General features: G+C 58.9%; 1 protein-coding gene across 2 annotated transcripts; it reads left to right on the forward strand.

Moving 5' to 3' along the window:
* Positions 1-326: 326 nt before the first annotated feature.
* On the forward strand, positions 327-12,258 carry PITX1 (paired like homeodomain 1). Of its 2 annotated transcripts, none has more exons than XM_033181165.1 (4): positions 327-496; positions 6,061-6,297; positions 8,522-8,754; positions 10,699-12,258. In XM_033181165.1, the coding sequence occupies exons 2-4, from the start codon at positions 6,129-6,131 to the stop codon at positions 11,239-11,241; spliced, it is 945 nt and encodes a 314-aa protein (XP_033037056.1). In that variant the 5' UTR covers positions 327-496; positions 6,061-6,128; the 3' UTR covers positions 11,242-12,258. The 2 variants fall into 2 exon arrangements, with proteins under 2 accessions (XP_033037056.1, XP_033037057.1); XM_033181166.1 differs by lacking the exon at positions 327-496 and adding an exon at positions 5,343-5,447.
* Positions 12,259-13,129: the final 871 nt, after the last annotated feature.

Consider the following 13,129-nt stretch of genomic DNA (forward strand, 5'->3'; position numbering starts at 1 on the left):
GGAAACTGGGCCCAGGGAGAGAAAGTGCGCCAGGGCCAGGCTGGGACCCGCTGCGGCTTGGTCCGCATGCGGCCGGGCGCCTCCGCGGAGGTCCCAGGGCGTGCTCCCGGGCCTCGACACCCGGCCGCCAGCCACGCAGACCCCAGCCTGCGCCCCGAGGGAGGCCGGGACCCCTAGCCGGCGGGACTGCGCGCCGCCCCTCTCCCCCCAGGTCCCGGCGAGCGCCTAGCTTCCCCTCCCCCCCTTCCCGCCTCCCGGCCGGTGTCCCCGCCTTCCCCGCGGGCGACTGGCGGCGGCGGCAGGAGGAGCGGGCCGAGCCGAGGCAGCCCCGGCCTCGCGCGTTGGGATGTAGCGAACCAGCAGGGGTCGAAGAAACGTGCAGTGCCAGAGCCAGAGCTGGATCCGGGTCCCACAGCCGGAGCCGAAACCTGAGCCGGAGTCCGCGGCGGGCGAGCCCGGAGCCAACGAGCCGCAGACACAGCGCTGCCCAGGTGGGGTAAGAGACGCTGGGCTAGGGGCGCAGGGTCTCCGCGTTGGAGGGGCGCAGGGAGGTGGCGGCCGAGTCCTGCGCAGTTTGCTTCTGGCGTGTGTGGGTCCAGCCGGCAGTGCGGGACAGCGCAAGGCGCGGAAGGTCAGGAGCCCTCGAGGAAGTGTGAGGAGCTCGTTCCTGCACCCAGGGCACAATCATAGCCGCCGTCACCGGGTGCTACCCCACCTAACTGGTGGGATCAACCCTCTGCTTTAGCTCCGGGCACCCCAAGAGGGTAGCAGCCTCGGGGGCATGGGCCATGGCCCCGCAAAGGGCACAACCTGGGAAGCTCGTGGCAGCCCCTCGCGGCGGCGCGGGACGCAGGGCCCCCATCCCCACCCCCAGGAGAAGTGAGCAGGAGAGAGGGCCGCCCGCTGCTCCCCGCTGCGTCCAGGGATAGAGTGCCCCACCACCCATGGAAGTGCTGGCCCCTCTGCGTGGCCCAGGACTTCGGCCGTGGCTTCGCTTCAAGAGGGTATTTTTCCTAAACGAAACCGCTTCATTCGTTCGTTCGTTCGTTCGGGCAGCAATGCCGCAGAAAAGCAGCAGACATCGGTCCGCACCCTGGCTCTCTTGGCCCCAGACCCCGACATGCCGTCGCAGCGCTTGGAGGTGCCCCCAGCCCATGGCGGCCTGCCCTCGCCGGCACAGGTCGGGCTTTTTCTTCCCAGGAGAGAAACCCCAGATTCCCTTCGTAACGTCCAATAAAGACATTCCCGCGGCTTCTCCCGGGTTTGGTTGTTGACGCAGGGTCCCAGAGCACTGCAGCCGCTTCTCAAGAACCGGGTCTCGGATTTCTGAAATTGACCAGCTTCGTAAATTGGAGCCTATTCTCCCGCAGCAAAGGGCCCCAAAGCCGGTATGGCAGTAATGGGAACCCCAGGCTGGAATCCGGGTCCCAAGCTTTTCCGATTTAGGAATTCCCTGAATCTACAAATATTTAGTCCACTTTTCTGAAAAACTAAGGCTTGTGTATTCTCTTGATATCCCTGTGACCTCTGAAAGCCACCAGGGTCAGAGGGAGGAAATCCCAGGTTGCTGTCCACTGGGGGAGGATTCAGGTCTAGGGTTCAGGTCTAGGGTAGTCAGGGCAAAAGCTACAGGCAGCAGGGGCAGCACAGAAGACTTGCTGTCCCCGTGCCCTCTCCCGGGGCTGCTTTGGGCCTCCCGCCTCTCTTCCAGGGAAAGGAAAAGAGGTGGGCTGGGGCGTGGAGACCAGGCTGTCTGGACTCTAGGATGCAGAGGCCTCCAGACAGGCTCAGGGTGCTCTTCTCCCATGAAATCAACCGCTGGGAAGAGGAGACTATGGTGCATCCATAAGTTGCCCCTCTGCTCCCGAGTTGTGCGACCAGCTGCTACGTACTTCCTAGTCTTCTTCCGCACAGCTCAGCCATTCTCAGGAACCAGACAGCGTCCATGGACTTAGGTGAGAGATGGGCTGGGGAGAGCCACGGGTCCTACCAGCCGCTGACTGAGTGGCCCACAGCACAGAGTCCTGAGTTCCATATTCCCATCTGTGCTTCACTGGCGGCAGTCCTGCCCAAATACATCCTGGCTTTCCCCGAGACAGGCTGGGGATCCCCAATTGGCAGGAAGCCTCAGACTGGGGTCCCAGGAAGCCTAAAGGAGCCACTGAGGTTTTTCCAGCCCCTACCTGAGCACCCTCCTCCCCACTTACCCAGTAATTGCTGTATTCAAAGAAACAGGAGCTTTTATTGGGGAAGGGGTATTAGATCAGGCAGAAAGAGGTAGGTGGTCCAAACCTGCACTCCCAAAACTGGGTTTTCAAGTTTGAACTTCTCCACGGACTAAGAGGCTTAGGGCTGGAATGTCCCAGAGAGTCATGGATAGCCCTGGTGGCAGGTCATGGCACATTCCTTCCTTTTTCCTAAAATACCTTGATTCTGGGAGCAAGATTAGAGCAGGGTGCCCCCATGGGTGGGTAGAAGGATGCCCCCCACCCATAAGAGCCTTCCAACCACCCTTCCCAAATGACATTACTAAACCATTGTTGGGCACAGGCTGTTTTTGGTGAGCTAGGCTTCAGGAAGGGTCCTCGTGGTGACTACTTCAACCCCACAACAGCCCAGGTTCTTCTGCTCCGCCCAGCCAGGACCCTAAACTCCAAAATTCTTGAACATCACAGAATCATTGCTGGCTTTGTGTGGTCAGGGAGGGGTGGGGAACAGGGCACATGGTTCCAGCTCCACTAAGCCCCCTTCCCTCCTCTATTCCTGTCCCATCAGCAAGTCAGCTGGACGCTGAAGCAGCAGGCAGAGTCCGGTGTTGGACGTGGGAACTGAGGCTCAAGGCAGATCAAGCCTTTACCTTGAGGCAAACACAGGTCACCCAGCACAGCTGGGGGAACACAAAGCCTCTGCTTACTCCTGAAAGAGTGCTGTTTTCTGTCCTGTGTGTGAGACATGTCCATGAGTGTGCAAGAAGCCCCTATCTTGACTGGGACAATGGCCAGTGAGAGAGTGTAGCTGGGGAAGAACAGAGAGCATGTCCAGGTCCCTTCCCCAGCCAATGCCCAAGATCAGGTCACAGCCTCCTCACAATCAATTGCCTCCTCACTCCTTGATCACTCCGTGCTGCCCAGGCCCAGCAGAACAGACTCTGCCAGCAGGCCCCACTAGCCCCAGCCCCTCTTTGGGTCTCAGGTCCCCTGAGGATACGGGGCTTCACCTGAAACAGTCTGAGGGCTTTTCCATCTACACAGCAGGCATCAAGATCACCAAATAAAGGGACTATTGTGCCTGCCTGGAGCCCTGCCAGAGGTTTGGGCCCAGAGGGGCACACAGCAGGTGCTCAATAACTGCATTAAATGCACTAACAGTGAGGATACGGCCCCTCAGACTAAGCAGTGAGTGCTGCTCACAAAACAGTCCCCACTGGGGGATGGCCCAAAGAGTCACTTTGGTCCCTCTGGGAAGTGAGGGGGCTATGAGTCCCAACCTCCTCCGGATGCCACAGACAGATCATTCATTTCTAAGTCTCTGCCCAGAGACACACTGTGCTTCCCACCTTGGCCTGACATGTGGCGGGGTTAGAACACACCTCCTATCCTGTGCCAGCCGGCGTTCATGCCAAGTAGCACACATATGCCTAAACTCAGCACTTCCATAGTGCAGTGAGTACATGTGTGTGCACAGCGTCTCCGCATGGATGTATAGGATGTGCATGTGCGCGCGTGCCCCAATGCTGTCTGCATTCAGGCTGTTCTATGGGATAAGACAGCTAAAAGGAGAATGGTGTGTGAAGGGACACTCCCTAGCATGCTGCAGCACCTGAATATCTCCTTGAAAGGAGGGATTTTCTACTGGAGACTCCAAGAAACGTGGTAAAGGTGGGGCTGAGGGCAAATGCTGGGCAACTGTGCTTCCCCATGTTCCTCTGCCCATGACCAAGACTCATTTCATGGAGGGAGATCTCAGCTTGGAAGAAGGCAGAAGTCACTGAGCCTCCCCAACCCAAACTCCTGGGAAGTGTCCTCCGTCTGGCCTCAGACCCTGTATCCTATGGTCACAGACGCACAGTGAGAAAGGGCCAGGCCCTAAGGAGCTGTGCTGTCTCTCCATGGCCCAGAGTAGGGGATGAGGGCAGGGGTGCTTTGGACTAACATGGAGGGAATGGAAGGCAGGCCTGGTTCCAGCCTGCGTGCCTGCCCCTGGCCCCAGCAGCCCTCACAAGGAGCTCAGCTGAGCCTGGCTGTCTCCCTGTGATGGGAAGGGGTAAGACGAGGACTCAAAGGCAGAACCTGCAGAGTGCCCCAGATGCAGACACCTGCGCAGTCAGTGCCACCCACCCAGGAGTTGAGGAGGCACTGGGTTTGGGGTGAGGACACTGGACACCTCCCTGCTTCTTTCCCAGACCGACAATCTCCCTGGCGCTGCTCCCTTGGGTGTCTGTGTCTGGTGGAGCTGGTCACAGGTGAGGGGCAGAGGGCAGCCTGGGGTCCGCCTATGGCCAGAGAAGCAGGTCAGGGCGGCGCCTTGTCACCCCAGCTGTGGCCTGTTTGCTCAAGACGCTGAGGTCTTGGGGCCAGCTAACAATTGTTGAGCAAAATCCTTCAACAAACTTCACCTACGTGCAAGGATTTGAGGAGGGAATCACTCTTGGGAGTGGGAGAGTAATGTCATTGCCTGTGCCCAGTGAAGGCCCATTGGAGCTGCAACTCAGCTACCACTGTGTGGGAGAGAAGCTGGAAGACTGAGGGCTTCCTGGGCTGCTGGCCCAGGGTTAGCAGACAGCAGTCACCTGGCCTACCAGGCCTGTGCCTGAAGCCCTGGGAAGCCAGGATGCAGGCCCCAGGCTGGGACCAAGCTACCCTGAAGGAGGGTAAAGGCTGCCAAGGCCAACCCCATGCCTGCCAAGGCCAGGCCTAGCCCATTTGGCCAAAGCCTAAGGTGTAAAACAAGGGGAGAGGTAGAAGAGGCTGTAGGGCCTGGCTGGGATTCTGGGGTCTTCCCTCTGCATTCTCCAAACGCCTAGAGCCAGCAGAAACGTTTCGTCTGATTAGAAGCCATCATTTCTATCCCAATCCCGGAAAATTGACTGCGGTGCAGAGAGGGAGGCCTGAGAAGCAGCCTTAGGGGAGAAGGTCCAAGCTAATTAGGAGGCAGCATCCGGGGGCCCATTAGAGCGCAGGCTGCTGTCACTCAGCCGGGCTGAGTTCCCGGGAGAAGAGGCTGGAGAAGGAGGGGCAGGCGGCCCCTCGACGAGGACACCGCTGGGAGCTGCCGGAACGGGCCCCGGGCTCTGCCCCCGCCCCGGCGCTGGCTCGAAGGCGTCCGCTCGGTGCGATCCTGCTCGGCAAACATTCACTCATCCTGGGCTGTTCTCGCCAGGGCTGGGGACTTCGAAGCGGCCGAGACGGGAGTTGATTCTAGGCGAAACAAGTCATTTGGGGCCTGAGGTGGGCACGAGCCGCCCGGGACTTGCAGGCCAGATGCGTTTCTTTTGTGAGGCCGAGGGAGAACTCGGTGTGTCACCGGGGAAGGAGGGAGAGGCGCGGCGAGGCCGCGGGGGGCGGGGAGGCGGCGGGAAGGTGGCTGCGGAGGGGGAGGGCGCGGGCGAGGCAGGGAGGGAGGGAGAGCGGCAGAGAGGGCGCGGCGGCGCGGGCGGCTCAGGGCTGGATTCCGCCCGCGCTCCCTCGCTCGCTCGCTCCCTCCCCAGCCCCCTCCCACCCAGGCCCACCCCACCCAGCACCCCTGGCGCAGGGACTGCTGGAACCTGGCTGTGCGCGCTGTCGCTTTAAGACAGACTCTGCCGGCGCCGTCCGGAGCCTTAGAAACCGGCCCCGGATCGCGAGCCGGAGCCGGAGCCGGGGCCGGCCCGGCTGCTGAGGCCCCAGCGGCAGAAGCGCAGCGCGGAGCGCTGAGCCAGGCGCCCGGTCGCGAGAAGCTGCCGCCGCCTCTGCCCGCCCGGCCCCGCAGTCCCGGGCGGTCCATGGGGCGGGTACGGCGTCGCTGCGGGCGCCGGCAGCCCTGGAGGGCAGCCGCTTAGGCGCTGCGCTCTTGTCCCCGCAGGTCGCAGCCAGGGCGGCGGGGCGCGCCCAGCCCCGGCCCCTGGAGCGCCCGCCGCGGTCCCCACCTCCATGGACGCCTTCAAGGGGGGCATGAGCCTGGAGCGGCTACCGGAGGGGCTCCGGCCGCCGCCGCCGCCACCCCATGACATGGGGCCCGCCTTCCACCTGGCCCGGCCCGCCGACCACCGCGAGCAGCTCGAGAACTCCGCCAGCGAGTCGTCTGACACGGAGCTGCCAGGTAAGCGCCGTTCCCCGCGCGGCGCGCACGGAGCCTACTTGGGCGCGGGGCACGGGGAGCTGGGAGCAGGGCCTGACGCCCGCGCCGTGCAACCAAGCTCCCTCTCCGCCCCAGAAGCGTCAGGAGCTTTCTTTTTCCCGTTCTCGACCTGACGGTGAACGCGGAAACTTACGCACACGCAAAGGCAGTTCCACTCGGTCCCCACGCGCCAAGAGACTGGCAGATGCATGAGCCTACAGCTGGAGGGTTGGACTGACAGCCCCTCTTGATCAGGAGTAAATAGAACGGGGGAAAATTGGATTTGCGCAACTGGGCGCTAAGAAGCGACTCGGACGAAAGGAGAGGAGCAGACCGAGAAAGGAACGGGGGTGACGGGCGAGAGAACGCGCTCAGAGAGACAGAGAGGGAGGCTAACACCGTGACAGTAGGCGACAGAATGAAAGAGAGAGGCCAAAGAGAAGGGGCGGGCGGGAAGGGTAAATGGGGAGAGAGGGGTCATCAAGTAGAAGGAAGACACAGAAGACGGTGAGGGCGAGCGGGCCAAGAGGCGCGGCCGGACTCCCAGCAAGGCCAGCCCGAACCCCGATCGAGGGATCCGGCCCACGTGTGCAGCCGAAGCCCGGAGCTGCCCGGCCCTGGCCCCTGGCTCCGGCTCGTCTCCCTCCGCGCTGCCTTTTTGTCGGAGCTAGAGCTTTTTTCCAGCAGCTAACTGGGCCCGGGGGTGGCCGTCGCGGGCAGTGAGGTAGCGAATCCGCTGCCCAGCGCAGCCGCCCGGGTCCCCGAGGGGCTCAGAGCTCCCCGGCATGGGCGCCTCTTCTGCTCATTTCTTCTGTTCATTTCTTAATACACAGCTGAGTGTTTCTTTACACTTTCTTAATCTCTGTTTGTTTCTCTTTTGCATCCCTAAGTGATTTTTCTGAGAGGTTCTGTTTGCTTGGTTAAAACACTATCAACGCTGAACTATACTTTTGTTTTCAAAAGTTTTAAGTGCGGTCTTTGGTTGGTTTTATTTTTTAAAACCTAGAGAGATATATAATCATAGATTGATTTTTTGAACCAAATCTATGAGGATGAATTAACAATTTTAACTTTATCTTTCGATTTTGAAAGAATTAATATACTAAGTGTAGGTCTCTGGAATTTAAAATATCTACATGCAACATTATTCTTCCGGAGATTTTAAACAGTCAATCCAAAATGGCGCGTTTCTCCGGAATTTTCTCAAAATCCATTTACAGTGGTGTTATTTGGGGATTTTAAATTATCTAACTATAATGTGTTTCTCTGGGATTTAAAAATTATCTCTGTAAGGGCCTTATTGGGAGGGAGTTAAAAATCTATCTACAACGGTACATTATTTTTTTAAATCCCAAAGAAATAAATGCTTCTGTCAGCCTGGAGTTTATACTTACGGATCTGTATTTAGTTAGGGGTGTGTTTGTACCGAGCTTTCTGGCTTCTTAATTTACATTTGCTCTGTGTTTCTTCCTGTCTGATTTTGAGAATTTGTGGCCCTTTCTGTGTCTTTAGGCATAGAGCTGTGAGCTTTTCTGGGCTTCTGTGTTTTGTTTTTAAACTCTTTTTCTTTATGTATCAATGTTTCTATGGCTGCGTGTGTTTAGTGTAGCTTCAAAGAGAGACAGACTGAAGCCCGAGGTCACCTAGACAGAGTCTGTCTGTCTGGGCTGCAGTTGGTGGGGTTTTCTAGGCTTTGGGACTGGAGGCCTGGAAGCAAGGCCGAAAATCGGCTGTGTTGTGCCTGCCCAGTGGGGCTCCCACACATCCCTGAGGAGAAAAAAGTGGAGGAGCTTTAGTTTGGAAAGATCTGCTCCTAGTTCAGAAAAGCAGAGACCCCCTCAGATTTAGACCCCCTGAGAGCTCGCAAAACAAACAAACAAAACAAAGCATACATTTGCTCCGAACATCAGCAGCAGGGCAGTCTGAGCCGAGCTAAGGGTGCAGGCCCTGCCCAGCCAGGAACCCAGGCCCGCGGCTCGGGCTCCGATTCTTGGGCTCTTCCCGTGGTACACCAGACTAGAGGTGCCTACTGACGACCAGCACCCGGCGGGCGCTTTCCAGTGGGGACAGTTCCCAGGGACCCTGGAGGGAGGGAAGGAGGGAAGACCTCCAGCGCTGGTGGCTTGGCGGGCGCTTCGGTGGAGCCGGGTCGGGGTGCAACGGGGTGTAAGCCAGGGTGACCTGCTCCACTTCCTGCCTACTGCAGAGAAGGAGCGCGGCGGGGAACCCAAGGGGCCTGAGGACAGTGGCACGGGAGGCACGGGCTGCGGCAGCGCAGACGACCCAGCCAAGAAGAAGAAGCAGCGGCGGCAACGTACGCACTTCACAAGCCAGCAGTTGCAAGAGCTAGAGGCCACGTTCCAGAGGAACCGCTACCCCGACATGAGCATGAGGGAGGAGATCGCCGTGTGGACCAACCTCACCGAGCCGCGCGTGCGGGTGAGCAAGGGGTGCGCCTAAGAGCACCCCCGCAGAGGGCTCTCGGGCCGCCTCTGCTGCAGCCCTCCAAAGCTTAGACCCACAAGCAGACCTTAACTCTCCCACCATTCAGAACTGGTCCCTCCCACCACCGGCGATCCCCACCTTAGGCCCTGGCCCACCTAGCATCTGCCAGGCCTCCAGGCCGCCATGGACCTCCAACCCCTCTGACCCTCATCCTACCTGATCCTAGGACTAAGGCAGCCCCAGCCCAAAGACCTGTGCCCTCAGGGGACTCCCCCATGCCCTGTGGGGCCCAGGACCCACTTGGATGTTAACAGAATACTCTGGGCCAGAGACTAGGCAGTGGATTCCCTGCCGCTGGGGACCTAGGGAGCTGCTGGCTTTACCCGGAAAACGAAAGGGAAAGGCAGGTCCTGCCTGGCTGCCTCGGAGAAGCCAGAAAGGTGCCTGGGTTTGGGGCTCTCAAAACTTCCTGGAGCAGTGGTCCCATCTCACAAGCAGATTCTCTAAAAGCTCAAGATATTCTCCACCCTCCCCAGCCGTCAGTAGGACCCTTTGCCTTCTGCCTTTTCCAGAAGGTCTCCCGTCTGGTGAGGTGGGGGGCGGCTCTGACACCCAAATATCCTTCCCAATCACTTTTGGGATATGCCATCTCAGACCCAAGACCAGCCTGCATTCTCCCTCTTCTCACCCGTTTGGTTTCAAGTAAAAGCAAGGCTTTCCTGCCAGGGTAGCAACAGAATCATTTCTTCCCTGGGGGCGCAAATATTTAATCAGATATTGGGAGCACTTCCCAAGTCGACCAAAGTCCCACCTGGCCCACAGACTCCTTACCATAACCCGCACCCCTCCCTAGGCAAGCTGGCCAGCCCAGTGGGACTTGGAGTGAAGACACAGCACTCAGTAATCCTGAACTCACTAATCCTGCCCAGGTTTATGGTGGTAGGGGTGAGTGGGGGTGGAATCAGGCAGTGTCAGTGCTGGGGACTAGGGAAAGCTGAGAAGCAGGAGTCTGGCAAACTAGCTCAGGAAACTCCACTCAGAACTGGAGGAAAATCCGAGAGGGCACAGAGCATGCGGTAGGCAGATAGGTAAGGATGGGGAAGGACTAGGAGGTTGTCACCAAATTTGGGGGGAGAAAAGGAAGGGCAGGAAGATTAGAAGAAACTAGTAAGAATAGAAAAAATTAAATATTTGTGGAGAAACATATTTGGCATATATTTAGGCGGCAGGAAAGAAATTAGGAAGCAAGAAGATCAGGTATTTGAGAAAAAGAATCAACTGTTTAAGGGGAACAGTAGAGGTCAGATATTTGGAAAGGATGAAAAAGCCTAATATTTGGGGACGATTCAAAAGGATCAAAAATGGGGGAGAAACAAGAAAACAGACTGAGGGAGAAGAAAGAGGTTCAGACAGCGGGTGGACTGAACGAAAATAAACATTTGGAGTCGAAAAGAAAACATCAAATATTCCGATAAAGATGATAGCAAACTATTTGAGCGATGAAACAGATCGAAGAATTGGGGGAGTCGGAAAGTCCTATGTCTCAGGGAGGAAAAATACCTTTTGTATTTGAGGGAGAATAAAAAGACTGAAATATTTAGTAGAGCAAACCCGTTTGGGGGAGAAGGCAGAGGTGAACTGGTTGAGAGAGGAAGAAAGAAAACGAATATCTGTTCACATAAACGAGAATCTGTATTCGGAGAAGAAAATGGATATAATTTGGTAGAGAGGATAAAGATTGGAAAAAGAAAATAGTATTTTCTGGGGACAGGAAAGGAACCATTGTGGAAGGAATGCAGGAGCGGAAATATCGGTAGAAGGAGAGAAACGACAGTTCGGAGGGCAGCGGGCGGATGGAGGGCTCCAGGCGGTGGGGAGCCGGGTGGGGGCCCTCCCGGCCCACAGCAGCCCTGACCCTTCTCCCGTCCCCTCCCCCAGGTCTGGTTCAAGAACCGGCGAGCCAAGTGGCGGAAGCGTGAGCGTAACCAGCAGCTGGACCTGTGCAAGGGTGGCTACGTGCCGCAGTTCAGCGGCCTGGTGCAGCCCTATGAGGACGTGTACGCCGCCGGCTACTCCTACAACAACTGGGCCGCCAAGAGTCTGGCGCCAGCGCCGCTCTCCACCAAAAGCTTCACCTTCTTCAACTCCATGAGCCCGCTGTCGTCGCAGTCCATGTTCTCGGCACCCAGCTCCATCTCCTCCATGACCATGCCGTCCAGCATGGGACCAGGCGCCGTGCCTGGCATGCCCAACTCGGGCCTCAACAACATCAACAACCTCACCGGCTCCTCGCTCAACTCGGCCATGTCGCCGGGCGCCTGCCCCTATGGCACTCCCGCCTCGCCCTACACCGTCTACCGGGACACGTGCAACTCGAGCCTAGCCAGCCTGAGGCTCAAGTCCAAACAGCACTCGTCGTTCGGCTACGGCGGCCTGCAGGGCCCGGCCTCGGGCCTCAACGCGTGCCAGTACAACAGCTGACCGCCCCGCCGCACTACGCGGGCCAGCTGCCGGCGCAGGGAAGGGCTCGGGCGCGGAGGACACGCGGGACCCCGGCTCGCAAGCCCTGGCTCACCGCTTTGCGGACCTCGCGCCTGCGCAGCCCCCTCCTCCCACTTCCCACTCCGGGTTGGTTTTGTGTTTGCTTTTCCGGATCCCACTCTGCCCTCCAAAAAGACAAAAAAAAAAACGAAAACAAAAAAACAAAACAAAAAGACGTCGGAGAAAAGTGCCGCGAAAAAAATGGATGAGTTGCAATTTTCCTCGGGATGGCGCGGGTGGTGTGTGTGTGTTCCCACGGGCCCCGGAGGCCCACTCCGCGGAGGGGATGCGGCGCGGTAGGCGAGCGGGCCCCCCCAGCGAGAGGCCCAGCGGCCGGGGGAGGACGCCCTCGTAGCCCGCTTCCCCGCCGCGCTGGACCCGGACTGAGCGGCCGGGCCTGCGGACTGGATGTACGGGACCTGGACTTGCCTGGGATTTCCCGACCCCGTACAAACCAAGATGCCCTCTCCAAGCTGAGCCCGGCCGAGAGCGCCTTAGCTCGAGTCGGGATCCGCGTTGGGGCAGGCGTTGGATTGGGGGTGACGGTGCCCCAGCCCAGGATCCGGCACTTGGTGGAGCCGCACTCGGCTCCGGCGCGCCTGGAAGAGCCCCGCTGGCCCTGCGCCCCGGAGCCCTATATTGAGGCTACGGAGCTGCAGCGGGCAGTGCGGACCTGGCGGGAGGACGGGGAGGTCCGTCTCAGAACACCCCAGCCTCGAGCTTAGCCGCAGGCCCAGGCCCTCTGCTCTGCTCCCGGGCTAGGAGGCGGCCCCCTGTCTGGGCGAACAGCCCCCTCCTCACCGCCCGCCGTGCAAGAGTCGAGCCGGTAGAGCAAGGGGCGCGGCCCCAGGGCCCTGCGCCCACTTTGCACACCCGCTCTCCGGCCCGCGCCCCTGTTTACAGCGTCCCTGTGTATGTTGGACTGACTGTATAGAATTATAAATCTGTCTATATCGACTTGTCCATGTACGTCTATTAAAACCATAGTCCGAGCGTGCTAAGCACTGCTGAGCCCCGACTGCTTCATTGGGCTGAGGAGGGAGGCGGATAGAAAGGGAACTGTGGGTAGAAAGGGAACCGGGCCCCTTGGGTAGGAGGGGAGCACCAAGGCAGCCCCCGCCGAGGTCTCCCTACCCCGCTTCCCCACCACCATTCTTGACCTGCTCAGCCTGGCTCCCATGAGGGCACCGACCGACGTTGCGAGCCCGCCCGGTGCGCACCCGCAAAGCTGCGCCTCTCGGCGTTGTGCGCGGGATACCTTAGCAAGAACCCCCTCCCTCTACGGCTGCTGGACTCTGCAGGTTCTTCCCTGGTGACCCTCGAGGCCCCAGGGTGCAATGGGGCCCTTGCCTGCCCAGAGCGTTCGGGCAGGGGGCTGCTGAGAGCCTCTTTAGACCTGGAGTTGCCTTTTCTTCTGTGGGTCCGGCAACAGCCCCTCTTCTCTCCTCGGATCCAGGGTCAGGCTGTTCCAGGACTGAGGGAGCTGAATCTATCAGAGTCTAGCGAGGGCCTCCCGCTGCCTTTCTCCCTAATGCCCACAACGTGCCGAGAGCCCACCCAGGGGCGTGCGGCTGTGCAGGAGAAAGTGTCCGTCACACAGGACTCACTTCTCACTTCCAATACATCTCAACTTGTGGGGACTGCTGGCCGCCTCCACCCTCCCCTGGCTTTTGGAAACTACTGAACAAGACCAGCCTGTAAACTGCCTGTAAAATTCTGCTTCCCTTAAGTAAGTCATTTCTAATGGCAAAACAAAATGTTTGCAGCTGCAGTGGGGGAGGAAGGAGGGGTTGATATTCTGCTTTAGAATCACCTTATGATGGGGGTT

The sequence above is a fragment of the Trachypithecus francoisi genome, unplaced genomic scaffold, assembly GCF_009764315.1.
Source record: "Trachypithecus francoisi isolate TF-2019V2 unplaced genomic scaffold, Tfra_2.0 Lachesis_group2, whole genome shotgun sequence".
Classification (NCBI taxonomy): domain Eukaryota; kingdom Metazoa; phylum Chordata; class Mammalia; order Primates; family Cercopithecidae; genus Trachypithecus; species Trachypithecus francoisi.

Bases quoted from the DNA above. Each gene is read 5' to 3' on its own strand.
- PITX1 (XM_033181165.1), top strand. From the start codon at position 6,129: ATGGACGCCTTCAAGGGGGGCATGAGCCTGGAGCGGCTACCGGAGGGG. The intron at 6,298-8,521 runs GTAAGCGCCGTT...TGCCTACTGCAG, and splicing joins GTCTGACACGGAGCTGCCAG to AGAAGGAGCGCGGCGGGGAA. The intron at 8,755-10,698 runs GTGAGCAAGGGG...CCCCTCCCCCAG, and splicing joins TCACCGAGCCGCGCGTGCGG to GTCTGGTTCAAGAACCGGCG.